A 21,040-nucleotide genomic window follows, 5' to 3' on the forward strand; every position below is an offset into this window, starting at 1 on the left:
TACTTGAACTCATGGACTTTTTCTATATTTTTAGGTTTAAGGATATTGAAGCAGTAAAGGATTTTTCCTCTTTACAGTCAAATACCGGTAGATGATGGCAGTGTCTGCTGTAGTCTAGGACTGCCCATCTTACTGTAGATAGATAATGTAATTAGCATAGTTTACAGGCAGTTTCCGTACCATATATACTAATTAGGTTCTCTACAGTCAAAAAAATTGTTCCTGAGCTAGACTTGATAGCCTGGCAGTGCCCATCTAGCAGTAAAGAAATGAAAATAATGACACTGAATGCTTAGGAATGGTCAGAATCCAACTACACCAACATCAGTTGGTGCAAAGAGTTAAAAGATGAAGGTTAAGAGAGGCCTGCTTTAATTGTTAGTCATGCCCTACAAAATCCAATGAAGCCAAGTAGCCTATAAAAGAAAGAATACTTGCCAGGTTTGCAGATTACTCTAAAGGCATGTTTTGGAGCATATAGCTGTAAAACCCCAAAATACTTTGATTACAAAAAAAAAAAAAAAGGAGCACAACCCCCCCAAGGCACCCTACATTAACACAGTGTTAAGAAATTCCTGAGACAGAAAATGCACATTTTGAAAGGTTAAAGATTGCCCACATAAGCATACACAGCCCAAAAATGTAAAAGACAAAATTTTGGTCTGTGACACAAACCATTGTCATAACACAGACAAAACCAAAACACATTGTCTCCCATACAGATAAAAATAGAATTTGCTGGTTAAAAAAAGAAACTAAAAAAAGTGACATGCTTAAACTCATGATTTTACACAGATCAGTAACAAATACTGCCACATGGTACGGATAGCTGAAGAAGAACACCACCTGAACAAAATGATGCGCTTCTTCATGTTCCTTTTTGATGCAGTTATGCCATTTTGTACCAGCAGGAGGAGAAAGGACTTGACTTCTGTTTGTGGACCAAGATAAGCACTGAAGCAATTTTTGAGTTTCTTACTCTGTTATATGGATGCGAACTGACCCCATCCAATTTATGTTGAAAAGGTGGCAACTTATTTAAAGGGAACCTACCACCACGAATCTACCTATAAAGGTAGATCGGGTGGTAGGTGGATGTATGGGACGTGAGGATAGCCCTTTTTAGAGCTAATCCTCACGTCCCCGCTAGCCTAGCATAAACTTTATTGCCCTAATATGTTAATTTAATTAAGCGGCTACCGGGGCGTGGAGTAGCCGGACACGAGGCTACACGGCGCGGCTACTCTACGCCCCAGTAGCTGCTTTCACCCGCCTACCCTGTGATCTTCGGCGCGCAGCTCCTGGCAGCTGCGCGCCCTCGCCCGAGAAGCCGGAGTTCTGCGCATGCGCAGTAACTCCGGCCAAGATGCGCGATCTCGGGAACGAGGCCGGAGTTACTGCGCATGTGCAGAACTCCGGCTTCTCGGACGAGGGCGCGCAGCTGCCAGGAGCTGCGCGCCGAAGATCACAGGGTAGGCGGGGGAAAGCAGCTACTGGGGCGTGGAGTAGCCGCGCCGTGTAGCCTCGTGTCCGGCTACTCCACGCCCTGGTAGCCGCTTAATTAAATTAACATATTAGGGCAATAAAGTTTATGCTAGGCTAGCGGGGACGTGAGGATTAGCTCTAAAAAGGGCTATCCTCACGTCCCATACATCCACCTACCACCCGATCTACCTTTATAGGTAGATTCGGGGTGGTAGGTGCCCTTTAAGAGTTCATATACCTAGTCTAAAATACAATAAATGTTAAAACATTCCATCTATGTCCTCAATTTCAGGTGTCAAGTAACTGAATCAGTTATCCATAATTACATTGATAATGTATATTGCAGATCTTGCAATAGAATTTAAAAGGCTCTTATTACACAGCAAAAAAATAATTCAAATTTTTAGCAAAAAAGCATCAGAAAGAATAGCATTAACTAAAAATCTACCATCAAAATAAAGTATGATAAACCAGGGGCACTTACTCATAGATCCAGACACTGTGGCTGTGGTAATCTTATATTTGTTATCCTCCTCCTTTTAAAAGCAATTTTTAGGATTATGCCAATGAGCCAGAAAGGCTATGGGTGTATTACCAAAGTTCCTCCATGCTCACATTCTGTGAGAGCACCTCCGCCCTCCCACTTAAAAGTACAGCAGCACATTTAATCCTCCCTTCTGCACTCCCGTCACAGCTTGTGAAGCCAGAGCACAGAAGGCTCTGTAACAACCATAGCCCTTCAGTCTTCTCAGTATATTAGTAAAAAGTTGATTTTGGAATAATCAATAACAAATATAAGATTAACACAGTCACAGTGTCTGGATCTATGAGTAAATATCTCTGGTTTATCATACTTGATTTTGATGGTAGATTTTCTTAAAAGGACAATGTGCCTTCAAGAAGATGGGCCGGCTCAGGGTCAACCCATGCAAACTCCACAAGGTTATTCTTATCAGCCTGGTTATGCAGTTTTTCTGCTCTACTTTGCACAATTTATTGTTCCAAAGTGATTGTATTCTACAAAGAGTAAATTCTATGCTACCAAGTGCCTTAATGGAAAAGGTCAGCGCAAAAATGCTGTTCCATCAGCGAGCAGAATGTTATAGAGCAGATTTAGCTGAGCAGATTACTATATAGGTTAATGGACACGTCAAGTAGATGGTGATTGAGTTTTTTCTGTATCTACAGTCAGAGTGGATACTTTCCATCACTTCCCACAAAACGTTAAAATGTGCTCAGCTCCTCCTGCTTATAAGATACAGTCAGCAGATCAGAATGGATCCCTTTGATATTTCTAATTCACTAGAGATGGCTTTATATGCCGTTTCCACTAATTACATACACACACCTTCTGAAGCATTCATTAAATATCAATTTTTAACAAAAGAAAGTTTTATATGAAGTCCATTTGGTCTAAAGAACAAAGTCTAATACAGGCAGTCCCCGGGTTACATACAAGATAGGGTCTGGAGGTTTGTTCTTAAGTTGAATTTGTATGTAAGTCGAAACTGTATATTTTATAATGAAAGTTCTAGACAATTTTTTTTCTTTTGCCCCAGTGACAATTGGAGTTTCAAAATTTTTGGTGTAATTGGACCAAGAATTATCAATAAAGCTTCATTACAGACACCTTACAGCTGATCATTGCAGTCTGGGACTATAGTAAAGCATCCAGAGAGCTTCACCAGAGGTCACAGTGGGCAGAGGGGTCCGTCTGTAACTATGGGTTGTCTGTAAGTCGGGTGTCCTTAAGTAGGGGACCGCCTGTATTCATATATTGTTAGTCATTAATATTGTTAAGTTCTTAACTGGTAATGTTAAGTACTAACCATATTTATTCAACGACTACCCCTAAAAAAGTACCCATTAAGTTTAAAGTGTAGATAAAAATTCTAGAATACATCCTATGGATGTAAAATTTTAGTGAAAAGTTTGGTGCTCATTTTTGGAAGTGTAATAGTACTGCAATGCAAGAATAAAAGCTGGTGTCTGGGAATACTACATAAAAGTGTGAATGTGCTCTAAAATAATAAGAAAAAAAAAAAATTGTGCCAGGTGGTTATGCAATTTCATTTTATAGTGCTTGTGTATTTATACTAGGTGAACGACTTAAAAGTTAATACTAAGATTCTATACCTATGGACATCCCTTACTGCTTAAAGAAAATATACCATCAGGTACAAACCAGGGGCACTTACTCATATATCCAGGCACTGTGACTGTGGTAATCTTCTTGTATTTGTTAACCATGGCCTCCTTCTAAAAATAAACTTTAAGATTATGCTAATGAGCCTGATGGGTTAAAGGGGTTCGGCAATCTCCGTCAGCTCCACAGAGATTAATGGGGCAGCACGGACATGTACGGCCAGCTACTCCGCTCATCTCCGGGAGTAACAAGGGGTCCCACGGAGTTACTCTGGTGATCTGTGGGGGGTCTCATCATTGAAGGATCTGCATCATCTTTCAGAATTATATATTTTTTTTTGCCTATATTTGTGTTCTTACCCTTGAAGCATGTCAGCTTCTACAAAACTACAGTAGCTGCTGTTATTGTTATTCAAATGAAATTTCTTGGCAATTTGTTGGATGTGACCCAGGGCAGGTGGTGAAATTGTTAGAGAAGAAATATGAACTAGCATCACCGAATTGAAATCTTAAAAAATCCAGACTCCCATTTCATGCAGTCTTTGAAGGCAATACTGTGTGGCTGGCACTGAAAGGATCAACTGGACAGTCCTTTTACCAACGCAAAAACAACCATAACCAACAAGTCCAATAAATGTAACTTTTGCAGTGAAAGTAATAATCCTATTCAATGTTGAGGGAGGAGGCACACTGTCAAAGAAAAAACAAAAAACGATATTACAAAATTGTGAGAATCTAACCCATACATTTAAGTTTCTGCAAATCTCAGAAAACACCTTATAGACTGCTAAAATCTTTGTTGGCAAATCCAGAGCAAGATGTTAAAGATACATGAAGTATTGATTTTTCTAATAATTTTATATTTTCCAATTATACATTTTTTTTTCTTAAATTACATTTCTGTGGTTATAGGTGTTGACATCTTTCCCGAAGTCTAGCTCCCTGGATGCTGGTAATGTACTAAACTTGAGCACCAGGCTGCAGTGTTACAAAGCACTGCCGCTTTATTGTTAATCCTTGTACAACTCAAAACTTTGAAAATACAATCGTCATAGGGAGAGAAGTAACATGTTTAAAATATTCCTTTTTAGGCTTGCATACAAAATCAACTTAAAGGACGTCTACCATCAGTATCAAGGATTGTAAAACAAACCCATTGAATACTGGTGTCTGCCCCCTCCGATAGAATCAGCTCTTATTAAAGCTTCTTATGTCCTGGTTTTTACAAAAAAATAGAGAAAAAAAACTTTAAAAACGATGCAAAAAAGCCTAAGGGCCTATGGATCCTGGAGCCCCTAGGGTTAATTTGCATAATGTTAAAGGCCTTACAGAAAAAAAAAAATAAATAAATCAGGATACAAGAAGCTAAAAGAAGAGAATATCCTGCCAGAGGGGGTAAACCCCAGCATTTCATGTGTGCTTAGTTTACAATCCTTAATAGATGGTAGATTTCCTTTAAGAACAACTAAAGAACCTATCTTGTAACCTGGGGACCACCAGTATGTTCTATTGTCCTGTCTAATGAAAATTAGGAGATTGCTATACAGAAAACCCTATAAATTAGGTCTGATGAATGTTAACAAGTTTGATCCTACACTCCATTATAGAGGTTATTGTTAGCAACAGATATGGCACTGGATGTAGTTTCTGACACTATTGTTACTTGCTAACTACCTAAACTCCTAAAACAGTCATAACACCCTCTCCACATATAGATCAATTGTTATGGATAGAAGTGTAGATGATGCAAAAAACTAGATTTCTAGTAAAATTAGCTCACGTGATGGAAAAAGACTAAAGCCTACTGCCCATAAGTTTATTCCAACATACTCGTTCCATGCTTTGGTGGGATTTACCAGACCAACTGATTTGAGATACTGAGTGCAGTTTAGTAGTTTAAGTTTAATCTAGAAAATCTCTCAACCACACGGAACAACGGGGGGGCACGTGGGCAACAGGCTCTTGGTCTGAAATGCACATTAAACAAGTAGAGTCTTAGCTGTGTATAAAGAAAAGATTTACCTCATGATTTCTTGAATATTTAAATCAGTATTCCAGTTCTTCTCAATACCAGGTACATGCCCCATGCCGACAACTCCAACAACAATAGATGGGACACTTTTTCTTGGCTCAGCTAAAGTCAGAAAAAAAAATTATGAGCACAAAAACACAAGTAATCTCTTTGATGTCAAATATCTGCTTGGAATTCCCACATATATTGAAAACTAAGAGGCCATAGTGCAGCATTTCTCTGTTCTTGCCAGCATTCCTGATAGGTTAGGCATAAAGTATGGCTTTAATTCTTACAGTGAAAGCTACAAAAAAAGGCCACCAATAACAACTAATGACTGTACCCACACTGGTATATCAATGAAAAACATCTTACAGCTGAAGTTTTGGGTATCAAAACATAGTATTCATCTAACCAGCCCCATAACTAACTGCAGATTTTGCATTTCAGACAAAGGCAACCATGCAAAATGACGACTCACAGGTGGCCCAAGGTCATATTCATTAAGCTATAAGAAACACAAAAGTTAAACGCTAAAAAAAAAAAAAATCGTAAAATCTGGTCATTACTTTCAGAGACACGAGGTAGTTCGGTTTTTCTAGCCGCTTGCTTCAACATGTAGGTGAGATAAATATCTCTCTCAGACACTATTGTGCGGTGGAGGTCAGGAAATTCGCCAATCATTTCTGCCATCATCTGTTCTAATAAATCCTTCTGTTTACATTTCTCCACGTCATCCTCACTGAAACAAGAATTTCACATCAGATAATGAATGGAAATTACAGTCTAAGCACACAAACCAGGATCCCTGCAGCATATCCTGGTTCTGTGTGCTTATATTGTCACAGGACTACGGGTGCTGCGATCCTTCTGTAATCCAGACTTTGTTTTACCTGATTGGGTCAGATAATGAACAGAGGCCCCAGGCGAGCTTCACCTTCTGCCAAAATGAAAGTGCAGCAATGGCTCTCTTGAATGTTACAGGAATTGGTCTGTCTCCCAGGTGAAATTTGCAGAAAGGCACTTTACTGGCCTGCAATTTAAGCCAAATAAACATTTAAGTACACATATTGAAGGATAATAAGTTGATAGAAGACCTACATACATTAGCCTCACCTCTTTGAAAGCCTCTCTGAACTCCCCACCAGGAGCCATTCCTAGCTGTTCTGTGATGTGAGCAGATACCTTCAGCAGAAGCATTTGCATGAGGCCGGACATAACTCCATTCTGACAGAAGTATAAAAGGAATAATAATTCTTTATTTACAGAGCACAAACAGATAGCGCAGCGCTGCACAGAGCTTGCCAAATCGGTCCAAAATCTAATCAACCTATGTATCAAGTATGTTTTTGGAGTGTGGGAGGAAACTGTAGGACCCGGAGGAAACCCACACAAACACGGAGAGAACATACAAACTCTTTGCAGATGTTGACCTGGATGAGATTTGAACCCAGGTCCCCAGCGCTGTAAGGCTGCAGTGCTAACGACTAAGCCACCGTGCTAAGGAAGAGGGAACTGTGATAAAGCAAGCAGCACTATAGCACTCCAACCAAATGTCCAACCAGAACAACACTACTGTCATCACACATTAGAAAAAGGAGATAAATGGGCACTTGAAGGGACTGGCAAGAGAATGTTTGCAGTTGCAACATTTCAAGACTAACATTAATGCAGCTAGTCTGATCAACCCCATAGCTATACTTATACTGCAGGACCAAATCACATATCTAAAGTGGAGAACAGTTTCGAGAATTAAAAACAAAAAAATAAAATGATTCTCCAAAACAGAACTATAGTTAGCAGTCTAGAATGTCTGTATAATACAGGCAGTCCCTGGGTTACGTACAAGATAGGGTCCGGAGGTTTGTTCTTAAGTTGAATTTGTATGGAAGTCGAAACTATATTTTATAATTGTAGATCCAGCCATAAAAAATTTTGGCCCCAGTGACAATTGGAGTTTAAACATTTTTTGCTGTAATGGGACCAAGGATTATCAGTAAAGCTTCATTTCAGACTCTTTACAGCTGATTATTGCAATCTGGGGTCTGAGGGGTCTGTCTGTAACTATGGGTTGTCTGTAAGTCGGGTGTCCTTAAGTAGGGGACCACCTATATATAGTAAAATAAAGTATGCAAAAGACAGTTCTTCTGCACAATCCCTGCATACATATGGACAGCAGGTTTACAGGAAACCTACCATCACATCTACCCATTGAAGGGGTTATCCGGTTATAAAAAATTACTTAGGGCCGGGCTGGGGCGGGCCATTTAAAACTAATAAACATGTACTTACCTCCTCCGGCACCGCCGATGTCCCGTACCGCGTTCCTTTTGATCTGTGCCCCTGTTTGTTTACAGGGGCACGGAAGCTGAGCACAGGTAGCTTGCGGTCCGCAAGGCGGCCAGCTCCTCCCATCCGTCCCCATCTTTTAGCGTTGTAAGTGCTGGGAGATGGTGTCGCATGGGAGGTTCCGGCCGGCAGGGAGCTCCCTGTGCACCCTTGTAAAGAAACCGGCGCACAGATGAGACGGACCGCGGTGCGGGACATCAGCAGCGCCGGACGAGGTAAGTACACGTTTATTAATTTTAAATAGCCCGCCCCAGCCCGGCCATAAGTAAATGTTTACACCCGGATAACCACTGTAAGGTAGATCTGATGGTCGGTTCCCACTTACATTCTAAACCCCAATATATCTTTACCTAATTCTAGAAAACTATGTACACCAAGCTTCAGTTTATTTTAATAATATGCTAATTTCTGGAGAGGCTACTGGAGCGTGGAGTAAACTCTCCGGGGAGCGTGAGCAAAGGCTAAAGGCAAACGCCACTCCCCAGGACAGCCTCTGCTGTCCCTGCCTACCAGGCTCCTTCAGGTGCCACTATCCACGTACACAGACTCATATCTATGCATAGCACAATTTGAGGAACATTTTAAAGGGAAAAAAGCATCACATATTGTTATACAGACTTTTTAATTACCTGTTTAATTGCTTGATGAAGTTTTTCCAGGTTTATTTCTTTGGCTTCTTTGAGTAAAGTTTCTTCATCCATTTTAAGCATAGACACGCGATACTGACACAGTTCCACCACTACAACATCTGGCTGCACTTCTTGTATGGTCTAAGGAATAAAATATTACAGTAGCAAGGTCTTCCTTTCTTATATGCACAAGATTATGCACTCTCTTAATGCGATTTGTTTGTTCATGACATTTAGCCACAGTATCAGATATACGCAACATTTAGCTATTACTCAATCAATTTACAGTGATTGGTTCCAAAACACAGAAGAGGTACAAGTCTTTGTTTATGACTTTTTCACTGCTAGTTCTCCTCTTGCTTAACAAATGCAAGATAATGAGTAAAAGGTTACTGTGTGAATGTGGTCAATACCGGACCCGAGTTGCCTTGCTATAAATAAAACCCGTACGGGACCCAAGAATCAAAAATTGTGAAATGAGGAAACTGCACTTCCTCTTTAACCCCTTAATGAATGCTGTATCAGGTTTTCAGGCAGCCTGGGCTGTTTAACCCCTTACACGCCGCGGTCAAGCAAGTAAGCGTGTCCCCTGTGGATCGGACCCTTCCGGTGAGTTTATCAGGGAGATCCAATCTGATTTTCTCCAATATTGGTTTTGCGCAGTAAAATTGAGCAAAGATAAGAAAAAAACCTATATAAATGAGGCATCACCATAATAGTAAACAGGGAAAAAAAAGTACTAAAAACCCAAAATAAAAATTGATGATAAATAATAATACTAAATATTGTTTTCTGCGTAACAAATTGAACTTCATATTGATGGTATCTAATATTCCATGCCATGCACTGGGAAGCAGGAAAAAATATTCTAAATGCAGCGAAAATGGTGAAAAAACACATTTGCCCCGTTTTCTTGTGGGCTTGGATTTTACAGCTTTCACTGTGCGCACCAAATGACATGTCTACCTTATTTTTTGAGTCGGTACGATTACGGGGATACCAAATTCTTACAGGTTTTATATTGTTTTCATACATTTACAAAAATTAAAACCTCCTGTACAAAAAATTTGGGGGGATTTTGCCATTTTCTGGTGCTAATAACTTTTCTGGTGTCATTTTTTTGCGACTTTTGATGACATTTTCAATGCTACCATTTTTCGGACTTTACAACCTTTTGATCACTTTTTATATTTTTCAAAATGGCAAAAAAGTGCCATTTTGAACTTCAAGCGTTATTTTCTGTTACAGGGTTAAATGCAGTGAAAAAAACGTTATTATGTGTTTATGATTTTTACTATTTATATCAGTTCTAGGGAAAGGGGGGGCGATTTGAATTTTAAGTTTTTTAAAAAATGATATTTACTTTTTTTCAACTTTTTTTTTTTTTTTAATTTTTACTTTTGCCATTTTTCAGAACCCCAAGGGTACCTTAACCCTAGGTTGTCTGATTGATCCCAACATATACTGCCATACTTCAGTATGGCAGTATATGGGGATTTTCCTCCTCATTCATTACAATGTGCAACTCACACATTGCGACCGTTCACCCCTCCCTGATTACGTCACGGGGAGCGACAATCGTCACCAAGTTGACGGCCACATGCACCTCCTTTTTTTATTAAGCCGCCGGCAATCTACAGCACCAATCTTCGCTGTTACCAGTAAGTCTTTGCTGCAATATGCAGCAAAGACTTACCGGCTTTGGAGAGAGCTCAGCCCGTGACTCCTCTCCATGCACCCGCACCCAACGCGCGCGGTACTATTACTATTAATGTATGGGACTTTAAAAGGCCTAATTAATAATAAAGTCGCTTAAAAGCTTTCCATGAAAATGAGAAAATCGCACGTAAAGTTCTAAGCCTCAAAACATCCTAGAAAAATGAGAGTACACACAAAATAAAATTCTGAAATAAAGCTTTTTGGGTAATTTAACCATCTGCCTGGAAAGCAGAACATTGCAAACTTTGAAAAATAAGAATTTTGCCAAACTTTACTTTTTTTTTTTCAGAGCAAAACACAAAACTTATCACTTAAATTTTACAAGTAACATGAAGTACAATGTGTTTCCAGAAAACATTCTCAAAATTACCTGGATATGTTAAAGCATTCCGAAGTTATAACCAATTATCATGATACATGTCAGATTCAAAAAATCAAGCCTGGTCATTAAGCTGAAAACAAGCGTCGGTAATAAGGGGTTAAGAACCAGTATGGCTATTACCTTTACCACATCTTGTTTACTGCTGTCACTAAAGTGCGCTGTGCCCACAATGTAGACTTTGCTTCCCTCCTCAGTGCCAAGCTCAGTCACTGTTTCTGGAAGAGACGGACATTTCTGTCTTTTCTTCATTTTCATCTCCCAAAGTATCCGGAAAGCATCAGCATCCGCTAGATAAACAATACAGGGAACCATAAGAGAAAAGGCCACAACGTATGTGGCAGGATGAAACAACATGCACAACATCAATTAAAGAGAATTATTTAGTATTCCAGCATATGGTCAAGACCCAAATCTCTCCATGTGTGATAACTGGCTACAATGGCTTCATCGCCTCATGTATTTACAAAGAAAAGAATGGTTTTCAGGCTTTTCACCAAATCAACTGGTTATTGGTTAAAATGTAAGAAATTGAGAAATTACTAAGATATATTTATACCAAAGTAACTAATATGTAACCAAATTGTATATAAAAAAAGGATGCTAGGTTTCAATTTTTTGCTCCTCTCCTTGAAAAATAAAAACTTTATTTTTATTTGTAGAGCTTTGTTTTTTACATAACAAATTGTACTTCCTAGTAGTGGTATTTAAAGAGAACCTGTCACCAGGGACCTCATTTTCACTAAAGACAGGTTGCATTGCATGCCTTTGTCCATTCTCTGAGCATTTTAATATAATTGTGTATTTTATCTTTCCTGGCTACCTGCCAAAATCCTGTGCCGTGTCCCCGGGTATGGGTGAAGGGAGGGGGGTTGGATTGGATGCATTAAAGAAAAAAAATAATAATTGTCTTGTCTCTGCTCAATTACTCATCCACACTCCACAGCTCTCAGAACCCTCCTTTCTGCTTGCTCTCAGATACTCCCTTCTGCTCTTCAAACATATAAAGAGAGCTCACCACAGGGTGCCATGATATCTGGGGGGGGGGACAGTGACTGTGGTAATCTTCTTATATTTGTTAGCCATGGTCTCCTTCCTTCTAAAATCAACTTTTCTAATTATTCTAATGAACCAAAGGGGCTCTGGTTGGCGTTTCCAGACCCCCTGAGGGCTGCAGCTTAACAGACAGTTACATTGTCTCCCCTCTCCCTGCATTTCCTGCTGCACAGAGTTTAAAATGAAACAAATTCAGCAAAGTTGTATTTTGTACTAATATATATTCTCTTACTACAATGCAGTGATATTGTCCCTTAGAAACAAGAGTTACCGCATATTCTACAGCAATCCTGTGGTAATGATCGCTGAATCCAGGTGGTCAGAATGGGGTCAATAGCGCATGTCTGGCCTTCGCTGCCAAAATGCGAGGAAGCTATCTTGTATCTAAGGGACAACATGGCTACATTTGTGAGAAATTATCTTCACACAGGAAATTTTTTTTTTTTTATAACATTCAATTGAAGAAATGTTTACATATGGCAAATGTATTAAATTAAATGTAAATGCCCAGATGGGAATACCCCTTTAACCGTCCTCCATGTATCATACAGTTTTATATATAGATTTTTATCTCTTACAAACCTATATATCAAACTGCTCAGCTCCTCGTATGACAGAAAATACATTTCATAGAACCTATAAAATGAATTAAAGTAAAAACAAAATTCCAGGGGCATGTCAATCCTACTGTATACTGACAGATGTTGCGTGGTAAATCCGAAGTAGCAGGTGGTCCATCTTCTGCCGTTTCCGATGCTGCCATTATCTCTGCACCAGCCTGGCAAAGGTAACAGTGATATATTTAATACTATAGGTTACTCAGACATGCTGTACTTTTAGAGCCATTGCATGTAGTAGCTTCATGAAAAACTACAGTGGTGTTTTTCACACGTTGCAGTTACTGTAACATGCTGCAGACTTTTCACTGTGTATCAGCAAAGTCAAGGATATTTTACCTTTAATTCCAGCTAATAGGTTTTCTGGTTTGTCTACTATGAGCCAATTAGCAAAAGGGTTAAAAATGCCGGTTTCAAATTGGGTAATTGCATATGTAACCATTTATAAGACATGGAAAAAAAAATTAATTTATATAGAAATTTCAAATCTTTAAGGAGATAAGTATGCTAGGTAAATATAACAGGAGAGGTACTGTACTTTTAAAAAGTTTTTATGTTTATGTATAACGCCCCACTTGTATAGAACTGGCCACTATTACATAAAAATTAATATAGAATCTGTATTCAGTAGATAACCCAGCACAGAATCTATAAAATAGATGTTATATATGCATTCAGAGGCCAGCTGTGTGCAGTTTTTACAAGAACGGTACTGCACCGAAGTCCACTGAAGTGCAAAATCACAAACGCCAGATGGTCCATTTATTATTTTATTAGAATCTGTATTACGTCAGCTAGGACGCGTTTCCCTGTAGGCGGCCATACTGGAGCCGGCGTCTTAGATTGTGTGATGGGTTATCTACTGAATACAGATTCTATATTAATTTTTATGTAATAGTGGCCAGTTCTATACAAGTTGGGCACTCCTTAGGTCCAAGCCCGAATTAGGGAAAATTATCTAGAGGGCTTCAGCGCTAAACATAAGCCTAAAAACTTTTTAAAAAGTACCTTAATAAAATATAGATGTTTTAAGTGATCCTAGACACAGGCAGTTGTTGATTGTTGTAGTTTCAATTTATTTTTAGGGGACACGCATTCATTTTTGGGATTTGCTTTTCCTACTGCTGAATTTTCAAATACAACAGGAAAACCTTACCTCCTGCGGTTGGCCGTCTTGCATTGTAGAACAGATTTTTTTGCTTCAACCAAGAGCTTCAAGTTGTACTCTGCCTACATGAGTCAAAAATGTAATAGTTAACTGTTTGCATTTCCTCATATGACAAATACAAAAATATTATGCTGCATTGTATAATAATGTAAAAATAGTCTCAATACTGATTCACCTCTGTGCACCAAAAGGTGTGGGTGCACCCATTTTATCTTTCCACGTTAATCATCATGTAAAGGGGTGCTGCTACACTAACCCTGCCCCAGGTGCACCAACAGCTCTTTGCATGAAAATTAAAAGCAAATGACACATTGGTATGAAAGAGTAAAGCATATCCAGAAGGATTAATAAGTGTCAACACAGTGCACTTAGGAAGAAGTACTCTAATTATTAGGAGAACCCTTACCCTCCAAAAATCATACCACAAGCAATAACTAGCATTAGCTTTTTGCAAACAGAAACAAAAGCATCAGTCTCACATTCATGGACTTTTTCTTTAGGACAGGTCACCCATATTAGACCAGCGGTGGTACAACTAAGAAGGGCCATGGCATGGTGACAATACGTCACCCAGTCATGTAGTCCATTTGCAGCTCAGTAACATTAAAATAAATTGGACTAAGCAGCAAAACAATGTACATCCACAGTGTAATGTACTGCACTGTCCTGTTTAAACAAAAGAGACGGCAGCACTTGTCTAAGTGTTACAGACTCTTCGAATCATGTTATCCACCCGGATGTTGTAGATTATCAGATCATCTGTGGGAAGTTGGTGGAAAACCCCAGTTATACATAAATAACAACATGATTTCTTCATACATACAAAGATTATACACATTAATAGTTTATTCCCATCTAAATTTCTGTACACATCTGCAGAAGTCCGTTAAGGCCCTCTGTTATAGATACTATCAATAATGATGATGGGCCTGTAACACGTTGTTGGATAATCCATCTAATTTAGTTGTTTTATTTACTATGAAAGAGCAGAAAACAGAATGCTCGCCACAAATATGAACCCATGACCAATGGGGTCTTGTCTTATATGGATGTCATTGCTGAAGCCAAGCAAACAAACCCAGGTAAGAAAATTAGACAGACACTTTGCTGCCAGCAATATAAAAAAAACTGCCCCAGCTTTACAAGCAAGACAAGAGAACAACTTTAAGGGTTCCCTTGCTGTAGGACACCTGCTATTGGACAGACATGCTCAATAAAAGGGGTTGGCATTTATGCTAGAATAATATGCTGTTACTTCATGACCAAAACTGCATGTGTTATTCTTGGACATATTCCATCAAATAGATTTAATCCATAACAGTGTTGCAGATTTACGTTGCTGCAGATTTATGTGAAGGGTATATGTTGAAACTGCCAAATTTCCAATTTTTTCTACTTCATGTCATTGTTCTATTCACATTAAATGTGGCAGCATAACATCATCGCATCATACAGCCGCATGTGGATTGGCTGAATGAAGTAAAAAGTGAATATATGGGTGCAGTGTAGGGCAAAGTGTAGGGCAGAAATGGCAAACCTTTTAGAGACCGAGTGCCCAAACGACAACCACAGCTTTCAATTGTATTGGCGTCCTGAGTGAACACATACAATAGAAAGAAAGTGGAGAAATTTGGTGCATCATTATTCCCCTCCCAGGTCCCCCCACACCCTAACTGTGGGGCCTGCAGCAAAAGCTCCAATGCTAATCCAGCTCTGTCCACAGCTTCTTGCTCCTCCAGTAGTTTGAGGTAGTCCAGGTAGTGTTTTTGTAAATAGAACTGACCATCGCGTGCCCTGGGTTTCCACAGACTTCATGAGGCTTGAATCCTGTCTGCCGAACTCTGTGCTTGGGTGACAGACTGAGTGCCTACAGAGAGGGCTCTGAGTGCCACATCTATCACCCATGCCATAGTTTTGCCACCAATGGTGTAGGGCAGTGATGGCGAACCTTTTGGAGACAGAGTGCCCAAACTACAACCAAAAGATACTTATTTACCGTGAAGTGCCAACATGGCATTTTAAGCCGTAACTTATTGCTACCTGTTCATCCACATCTTTTAATTGTATCGCCACCCCCCCCCCCCAAGGAAACCAATACAATTGAAAGAAGAAGGGCAAATTCAGATATTGCAGTTCTGTCAACACCTTCTCACTTTTCCTGCAGTTCCTAACAGCCAATGAAATGTCGCTTTATAATAGCACTGAGAGCAGCATCTCTAAAGTTGCCTGGGAATTGGTCCTATTTGGTGAACTCTGTCCCGGGGTGATGGTCTGAGTGCCCACAGAAATGGCTCTGAGTGTCACCTCTGGCATCCGTGCCATATGTTCGCCACCACCGGTGTCGGGCATACATGGTGTGAGCAGAGTTACTTATGTAAGGCACACAGAGGGGGAATACCAGTGATGGCTTTACCTTTTAAGACCAGGATGCGATTTTGTTTGCATTTACCTCCTAAAAATTATTATAATTAATTATATGCACAGTATTTGAGAAAGGCTGAAACATCAAGCAAGGAATGGGGCTCATTTTTGTACCCTGAAGTACAGCAGTGGTTCCACTTTTTCTTTGGCTACATTAATAAGATTGGCCTTTTAGCTGCCACAAGGACACCTACATGTACTCAAACGTGCTTCTATGAACTTTCATTTTACATGTAGCCTGTTTTGTTCTTGTCATATGAACCAGGAAGGTTTCAGCAGAGGGCGTGATCCAACCGAATGCCAGCCCTAGTTACATGTCTATTTAAGTGCCCTGCAAGAAGATGTGAGGGAAGAGGAAAGAATGGTTCTGCATGTCCTATAAAGGTGATTCTATCCAAACGTAACCTGATGCAGAATACCTACTGCGGTAAAAGTTATCTTATCTGGGAGCAGGACCTGGGAGAAGTATATTATCCAGCACTACAAGCATTGATCAGGGGATGCGAGGTCCCAGCAGTACCACCAACATGACAGCTGCCTCTGCGCAGGCTGTTGTGGCCATATACAGTTACCAGGCTATACTACACTTGTTATATAAGTTAAATGATGATAAAAGAAAGAGGTAAAAAGGTACAAAATACACAGGAAAGGAGTGTGGGAGTCTTCAGCTCCTGCACAGCTCTAGTACATCTGCAATGTGCCCGAGCATACAACACCTGTGGCCCGCTCCGATCACAGGGTGAGCCCTGATCCATATGGAGTCGGCACAGACAGCACCCACAACACTTACTGAAGCTTCCAGGACAGAAGCTCTGGAGCCGAACTCTGGAGTGCTCTCCTCTTACTATGTATGATCCCCGGGCAGGCACTCAGCTGGAGCTAGAGCACGGCACAACATGCTGCACTAGTCATCTCTCCGGAGGGGAGCCAGGAGCGGCAGCGGCACTGCTTCCTGGGACCTGTAGTCTTCAGACGCTTCAAGCTAGTATCCTTCTAGGGCATATGATGCAGCTCGGGACTTCAACACCCAACATGCCCAGCGGCGCAGCCTCAGCTGTAAGGGTGCCTCCAGTAAGAGATGGTGCTGTCAGCAGAACTTGAAGCCAATCAGGATGAGAGCTGGGCTACAGGAGTAAATGGGCGGAGAAACGAATTGCACAGTCACGTGTGTGATGACGCTGGGAGGGTCGCTGTCTGCCTGACAGCTCGTGCTAGTAGGCGAAAGGACCTTTAATGACGTCCTCGCCATGTGATCGGTCACATGTGTAGCAGGCTGGTGGAAGAGATTTGATTGTGTGGAGTAGTGATGGGGCGGGTGCTGTATATAGATCAGGGCGCCCTGCGCTGTGTACACACTGCCACATGATTGTATCCTGTTCTGTACACGCATGCGTTTTTGAATGTTTACTATGTGTTTGACTAGTTTTAATCTGTTTCACAGCTACCTACACTTCTAGAAATGAAGATAAACAGGTTCAAAGCAGCCAAACGCATGGTAAACATTCAAAAACGCATGTTTCTTTTTTGTTTTGTTTTTTAGTTTCAAAAAATCTATTGCAACCATAAAAGCAAAATGCATTAATACACCATTAACCTCAACAGAATTTCTGAAATCATTTAAACAATCACAAGGGGAAAAAAAGCAAGCATAAAATAAAGTTGTTAAATCACACATAAGGAAACATAGCACTGCATTATCCACTAGATCAGTGATTTTCAACCAGTGTGCCGTGGCACACTAGTGTGCCGCGACACATGGTCGGGTGTGCCGCGGGGAAAGTTCCCCAAACTATGGTGCCCCCTGTGTTTTGTTTCCCGGCAATGCGCAGCGATGTAAAATGAGAAATACTATAGTCATGAGGCTGGAGTACTACAAGTACCAGCTCATATGCTGAGTATATGAGCTGGCACTTGTACTCTGGCCTCATGGCCATAGTACTTATTGTACCCCTTTATATTGCAGTATATGAGCCACATAATAATCAGCACTGAGAACTGTTGAGGAAGAGGTTTCACACTCACTCAGTGAGTGAGTAAAATAAATTTAGAATCTATATTGTTAACTACAGTATATGTATAATATGACTGTTTTAGTGTCATTTTGTGCTATTTTGGTTGGTGGTGTGCCCCAGGATTTTCTAAGTATAAAAAGTGTGCCGCGGCTCAAAAAAGGTTGAAAATCACTGCATTAGATCAAGGGGATTGAAGGGGGTGTTGAAGTGGGAATAAGTGGCTTATATAATGTACAATTATGCCTCATTTTAATCAGGTAATTTTTTTATGCAATTTTACAAAAATTTGCAGATTTACAGTGATGTTAATGTTTTCAAACGGGCTGAAAACACATTCTTTAAAACGGTCCTAAAACACGACGTGTGGCATTATCCAATTGGGGAAGATAGATAATAAACTGCTCCACATAGGCAATCAATGAGGTAAGCCTCTCCCCGCTCCTGATTCCCATCCACGGTCCATGCATGAGCGTCCCTGTCTCCTAGGGCGCGAGCACCAGCTTCAGGAGATTTCAGGGCCAGTGCACCGTTAATTGGCGCTGGCCATTTCCCAGAAATCTATTTAAATCTGCCTCTCCCACCCTGCCGGAACTTCGTGCTATTACCAATGTTATTCCCTGAGCCTCGTAGGTGTGTTTCGATTTCCTGTTGTAACCCCGGACCTGTTCTTGACTTCGCTCCTCCGCTGCCAGCCCTGACCTCTTGCTCCATCCCTGACCTCGCATCATTGCCACCTGCCTTGACCAACTGCCTGTCCCCGACTACAAGATTGCCTGCTGATTCTGTACCTCGACCTTGGCTGTCACTGCGGACAAATCACGCCTGTGGAACAGGGAAACACAAAGGGCCACATTTATCACTTTTGTGCGCCTAAGTGTAGTAGTTGCGCCTAAATTCGGGCGCACTGTTTTGCCAGAATTATCACAAGCTACAACCATCAGTGATAAGTATATTTTTTGCCTCTTATTAATCACTTTACTTTAACACAGTTTAGGCGCAGTTTAGGCGCAAAGTTAGATTCGGGCACTTACATGTCATCCTGCTACAAGCTCCTCTCTGCTTCTCCCACAGCCCAGAATGAAGATAACACTCACAGCAGCACCCAGGTGTGTGACACCCTGCACCCAGTGACCTCCTCAGCAGGGGCTTCTCCTGGAGGGGATCCCCCAGTGCTGGTCTCCTGCTGCACCCCTGTAATTCTGCACAGTATCCCCCTCAGAAACACTGATGATACTGTGCAGAATTACATGGGGGACACTTGTTTGTAGTATCTGCAAAATTCTGCAAACTTGTGCAAACTTCTCTTCTCTCTTGCTTTGAGCTCAGGTTTTGCAGAATATTTTGTAAATAGAAGGTGATGAACTGTAAATAGAGTCTGCAGCTCCTGTCTGCAATGTATCTAATTGTATCTATTATATGTACTAGTGTCTGGCTGAGCTTTGCTGCTAGAAATGAGCTCTTCTGCAAAGGGGCTCAGTGCTTTCTTCTCAGATAACGCCACCTTCGGGCTGGAGTGTTTTTGCGCCCGTTTTTGCGCCTAAATGCAAAAGTCGCCCGTGATGAATATCATTAGGCGCAGCAAAACATCTGGAATTGAACGATAGATGAGGGAAAGGTGGTTATTTTTGCTGCGCGGCTAATTTGACGTTTAATCGCAAAAATGGCGCAAAAACGGTGCGCCTAAACGAAAAGGCGCAAAAACAACAGAAAAAACAAGTGATAAATGTGGCCCAAAGTTTTTTTCTATAGACCACATTGTGACTGGTTTCAATTCATACAGAATTATGTAAACAAAGGAAAAATTGTGCAATTGGGACACACAACCCATTTATCACTAAAATATAACCTTTATTTCTACGCTTAACAGACGGAGGATGACAAAAACATTTTCATATTTAGGGTGGTAGGGGATATCGATCCTTGTGTTTAATTGAATCTTATATATCATTTGTCAGTACATCAGTATAGTATCGCAGAAGGTGATCTCCGTCACTTTCCACTCGTACTAAGTGAGAGGGATTTATGTTTTTATTATTATCCTAGGTATTAATCAGACTAGCTGGTATATTAGTATTCTGCCTCCGGTCATATAACCAACCTCACTTATATATCAGTAGTGAGTGACTGACTGTCAAATGGCAGTGTAGTAGGACACTATGTACGAACTTTTGTTGAAAAATTGTTTTGTCATCCTCCATCTGGGGCCGTATTTAGTGTTGATGCTGCCCTAGGCACTCGCAGTGCTTGCGCCCCCTATTGGAGCCGTCAATCTAATGCCCATAACTCCCAGCACGTTACTAGAAGAGATCCGCACTTGACCCAGGAGGAGTTTCTCCAACAACCCACTGCTAGCATTAGATTAGATAAGAAAAAAAGATTCAGGCTGTGATCACACGACGCGTTTGCGGTTTGTTTAGAAATTCTTTGGGCAAAATACTTCATTACATGTAAATACACTTGCTTAGTAGCAGCAGCATGTGTGTGATCTATGAAATTGTTAGTCATCAGTATTAACCGCTTCATGCTCTGCGTCGTACTTGCATGGCGCAGATGTGCTGAGACTATATGAAGCAGGCTCACAGGCTGAGCCCTCTTAATACAGAGGTGGGGTTTGCTGCATACTGCAGCAAACACCCACCGCTAATACCCGTGAACGATGCCAGCTGCTGTGACATCATCAGTAGCGGCAATCAGTTGCCATGACACGTCTACGTTAGACCTGAGGCTGCATGGCATCTGCAGTTTCGTAACAATGAGCCAGTGGCCATTGATCAGATAATCTAGGGTTAAAGTACTCTAGTACTCTATTAGTACTCTATTAAAAGGAACAATTTACATAACCTACCTTTCCCTAGAACTGATAAAACAATAAACACAATAAATCATAGTAAAAATCACAAACATGTTAGGTAACACTGCGTCTAAAAATGCCCAATCAAAATATAAAAAACGGTTATTCCCGGTCGTGAACCCCATAACGGAAAATATGTATAAAAATGTCTGAAACCCGATTTTTATATCATTTTACATCACATAAAAAATTTATGCT

General features: G+C 40.6%; 1 protein-coding gene across 1 annotated transcript; it reads right to left on the bottom strand.

Moving 5' to 3' along the window:
- Nucleotides 1-2,622: 2,622 nt before the first annotated feature.
- On the bottom strand, nt 2,623-17,161 carry TRABD (TraB domain containing). Its single transcript, XM_072147061.1, has 10 exons — nt 16,770-17,161; nt 13,547-13,620; nt 12,473-12,551; nt 10,841-11,007; nt 8,620-8,760; nt 6,758-6,868; nt 6,535-6,674; nt 6,211-6,383; nt 5,653-5,764; nt 2,623-4,320 (listed from the first exon to the last, which is right to left on the bottom strand). Exons 2-10 carry the CDS (start codon nt 13,568-13,570, stop codon nt 4,140-4,142), a joined length of 1,128 nt encoding a protein of 375 aa, XP_072003162.1. The 5' UTR covers nt 13,571-13,620; nt 16,770-17,161; the 3' UTR covers nt 2,623-4,139.
- Between the last annotated feature and the right edge of the window lie 3,879 nt (nt 17,162-21,040).

Source organism: Engystomops pustulosus, chromosome 4, assembly GCF_040894005.1.
Source record: "Engystomops pustulosus chromosome 4, aEngPut4.maternal, whole genome shotgun sequence".
Lineage (NCBI taxonomy): Eukaryota > Metazoa > Chordata > Amphibia > Anura > Leptodactylidae > Engystomops > Engystomops pustulosus.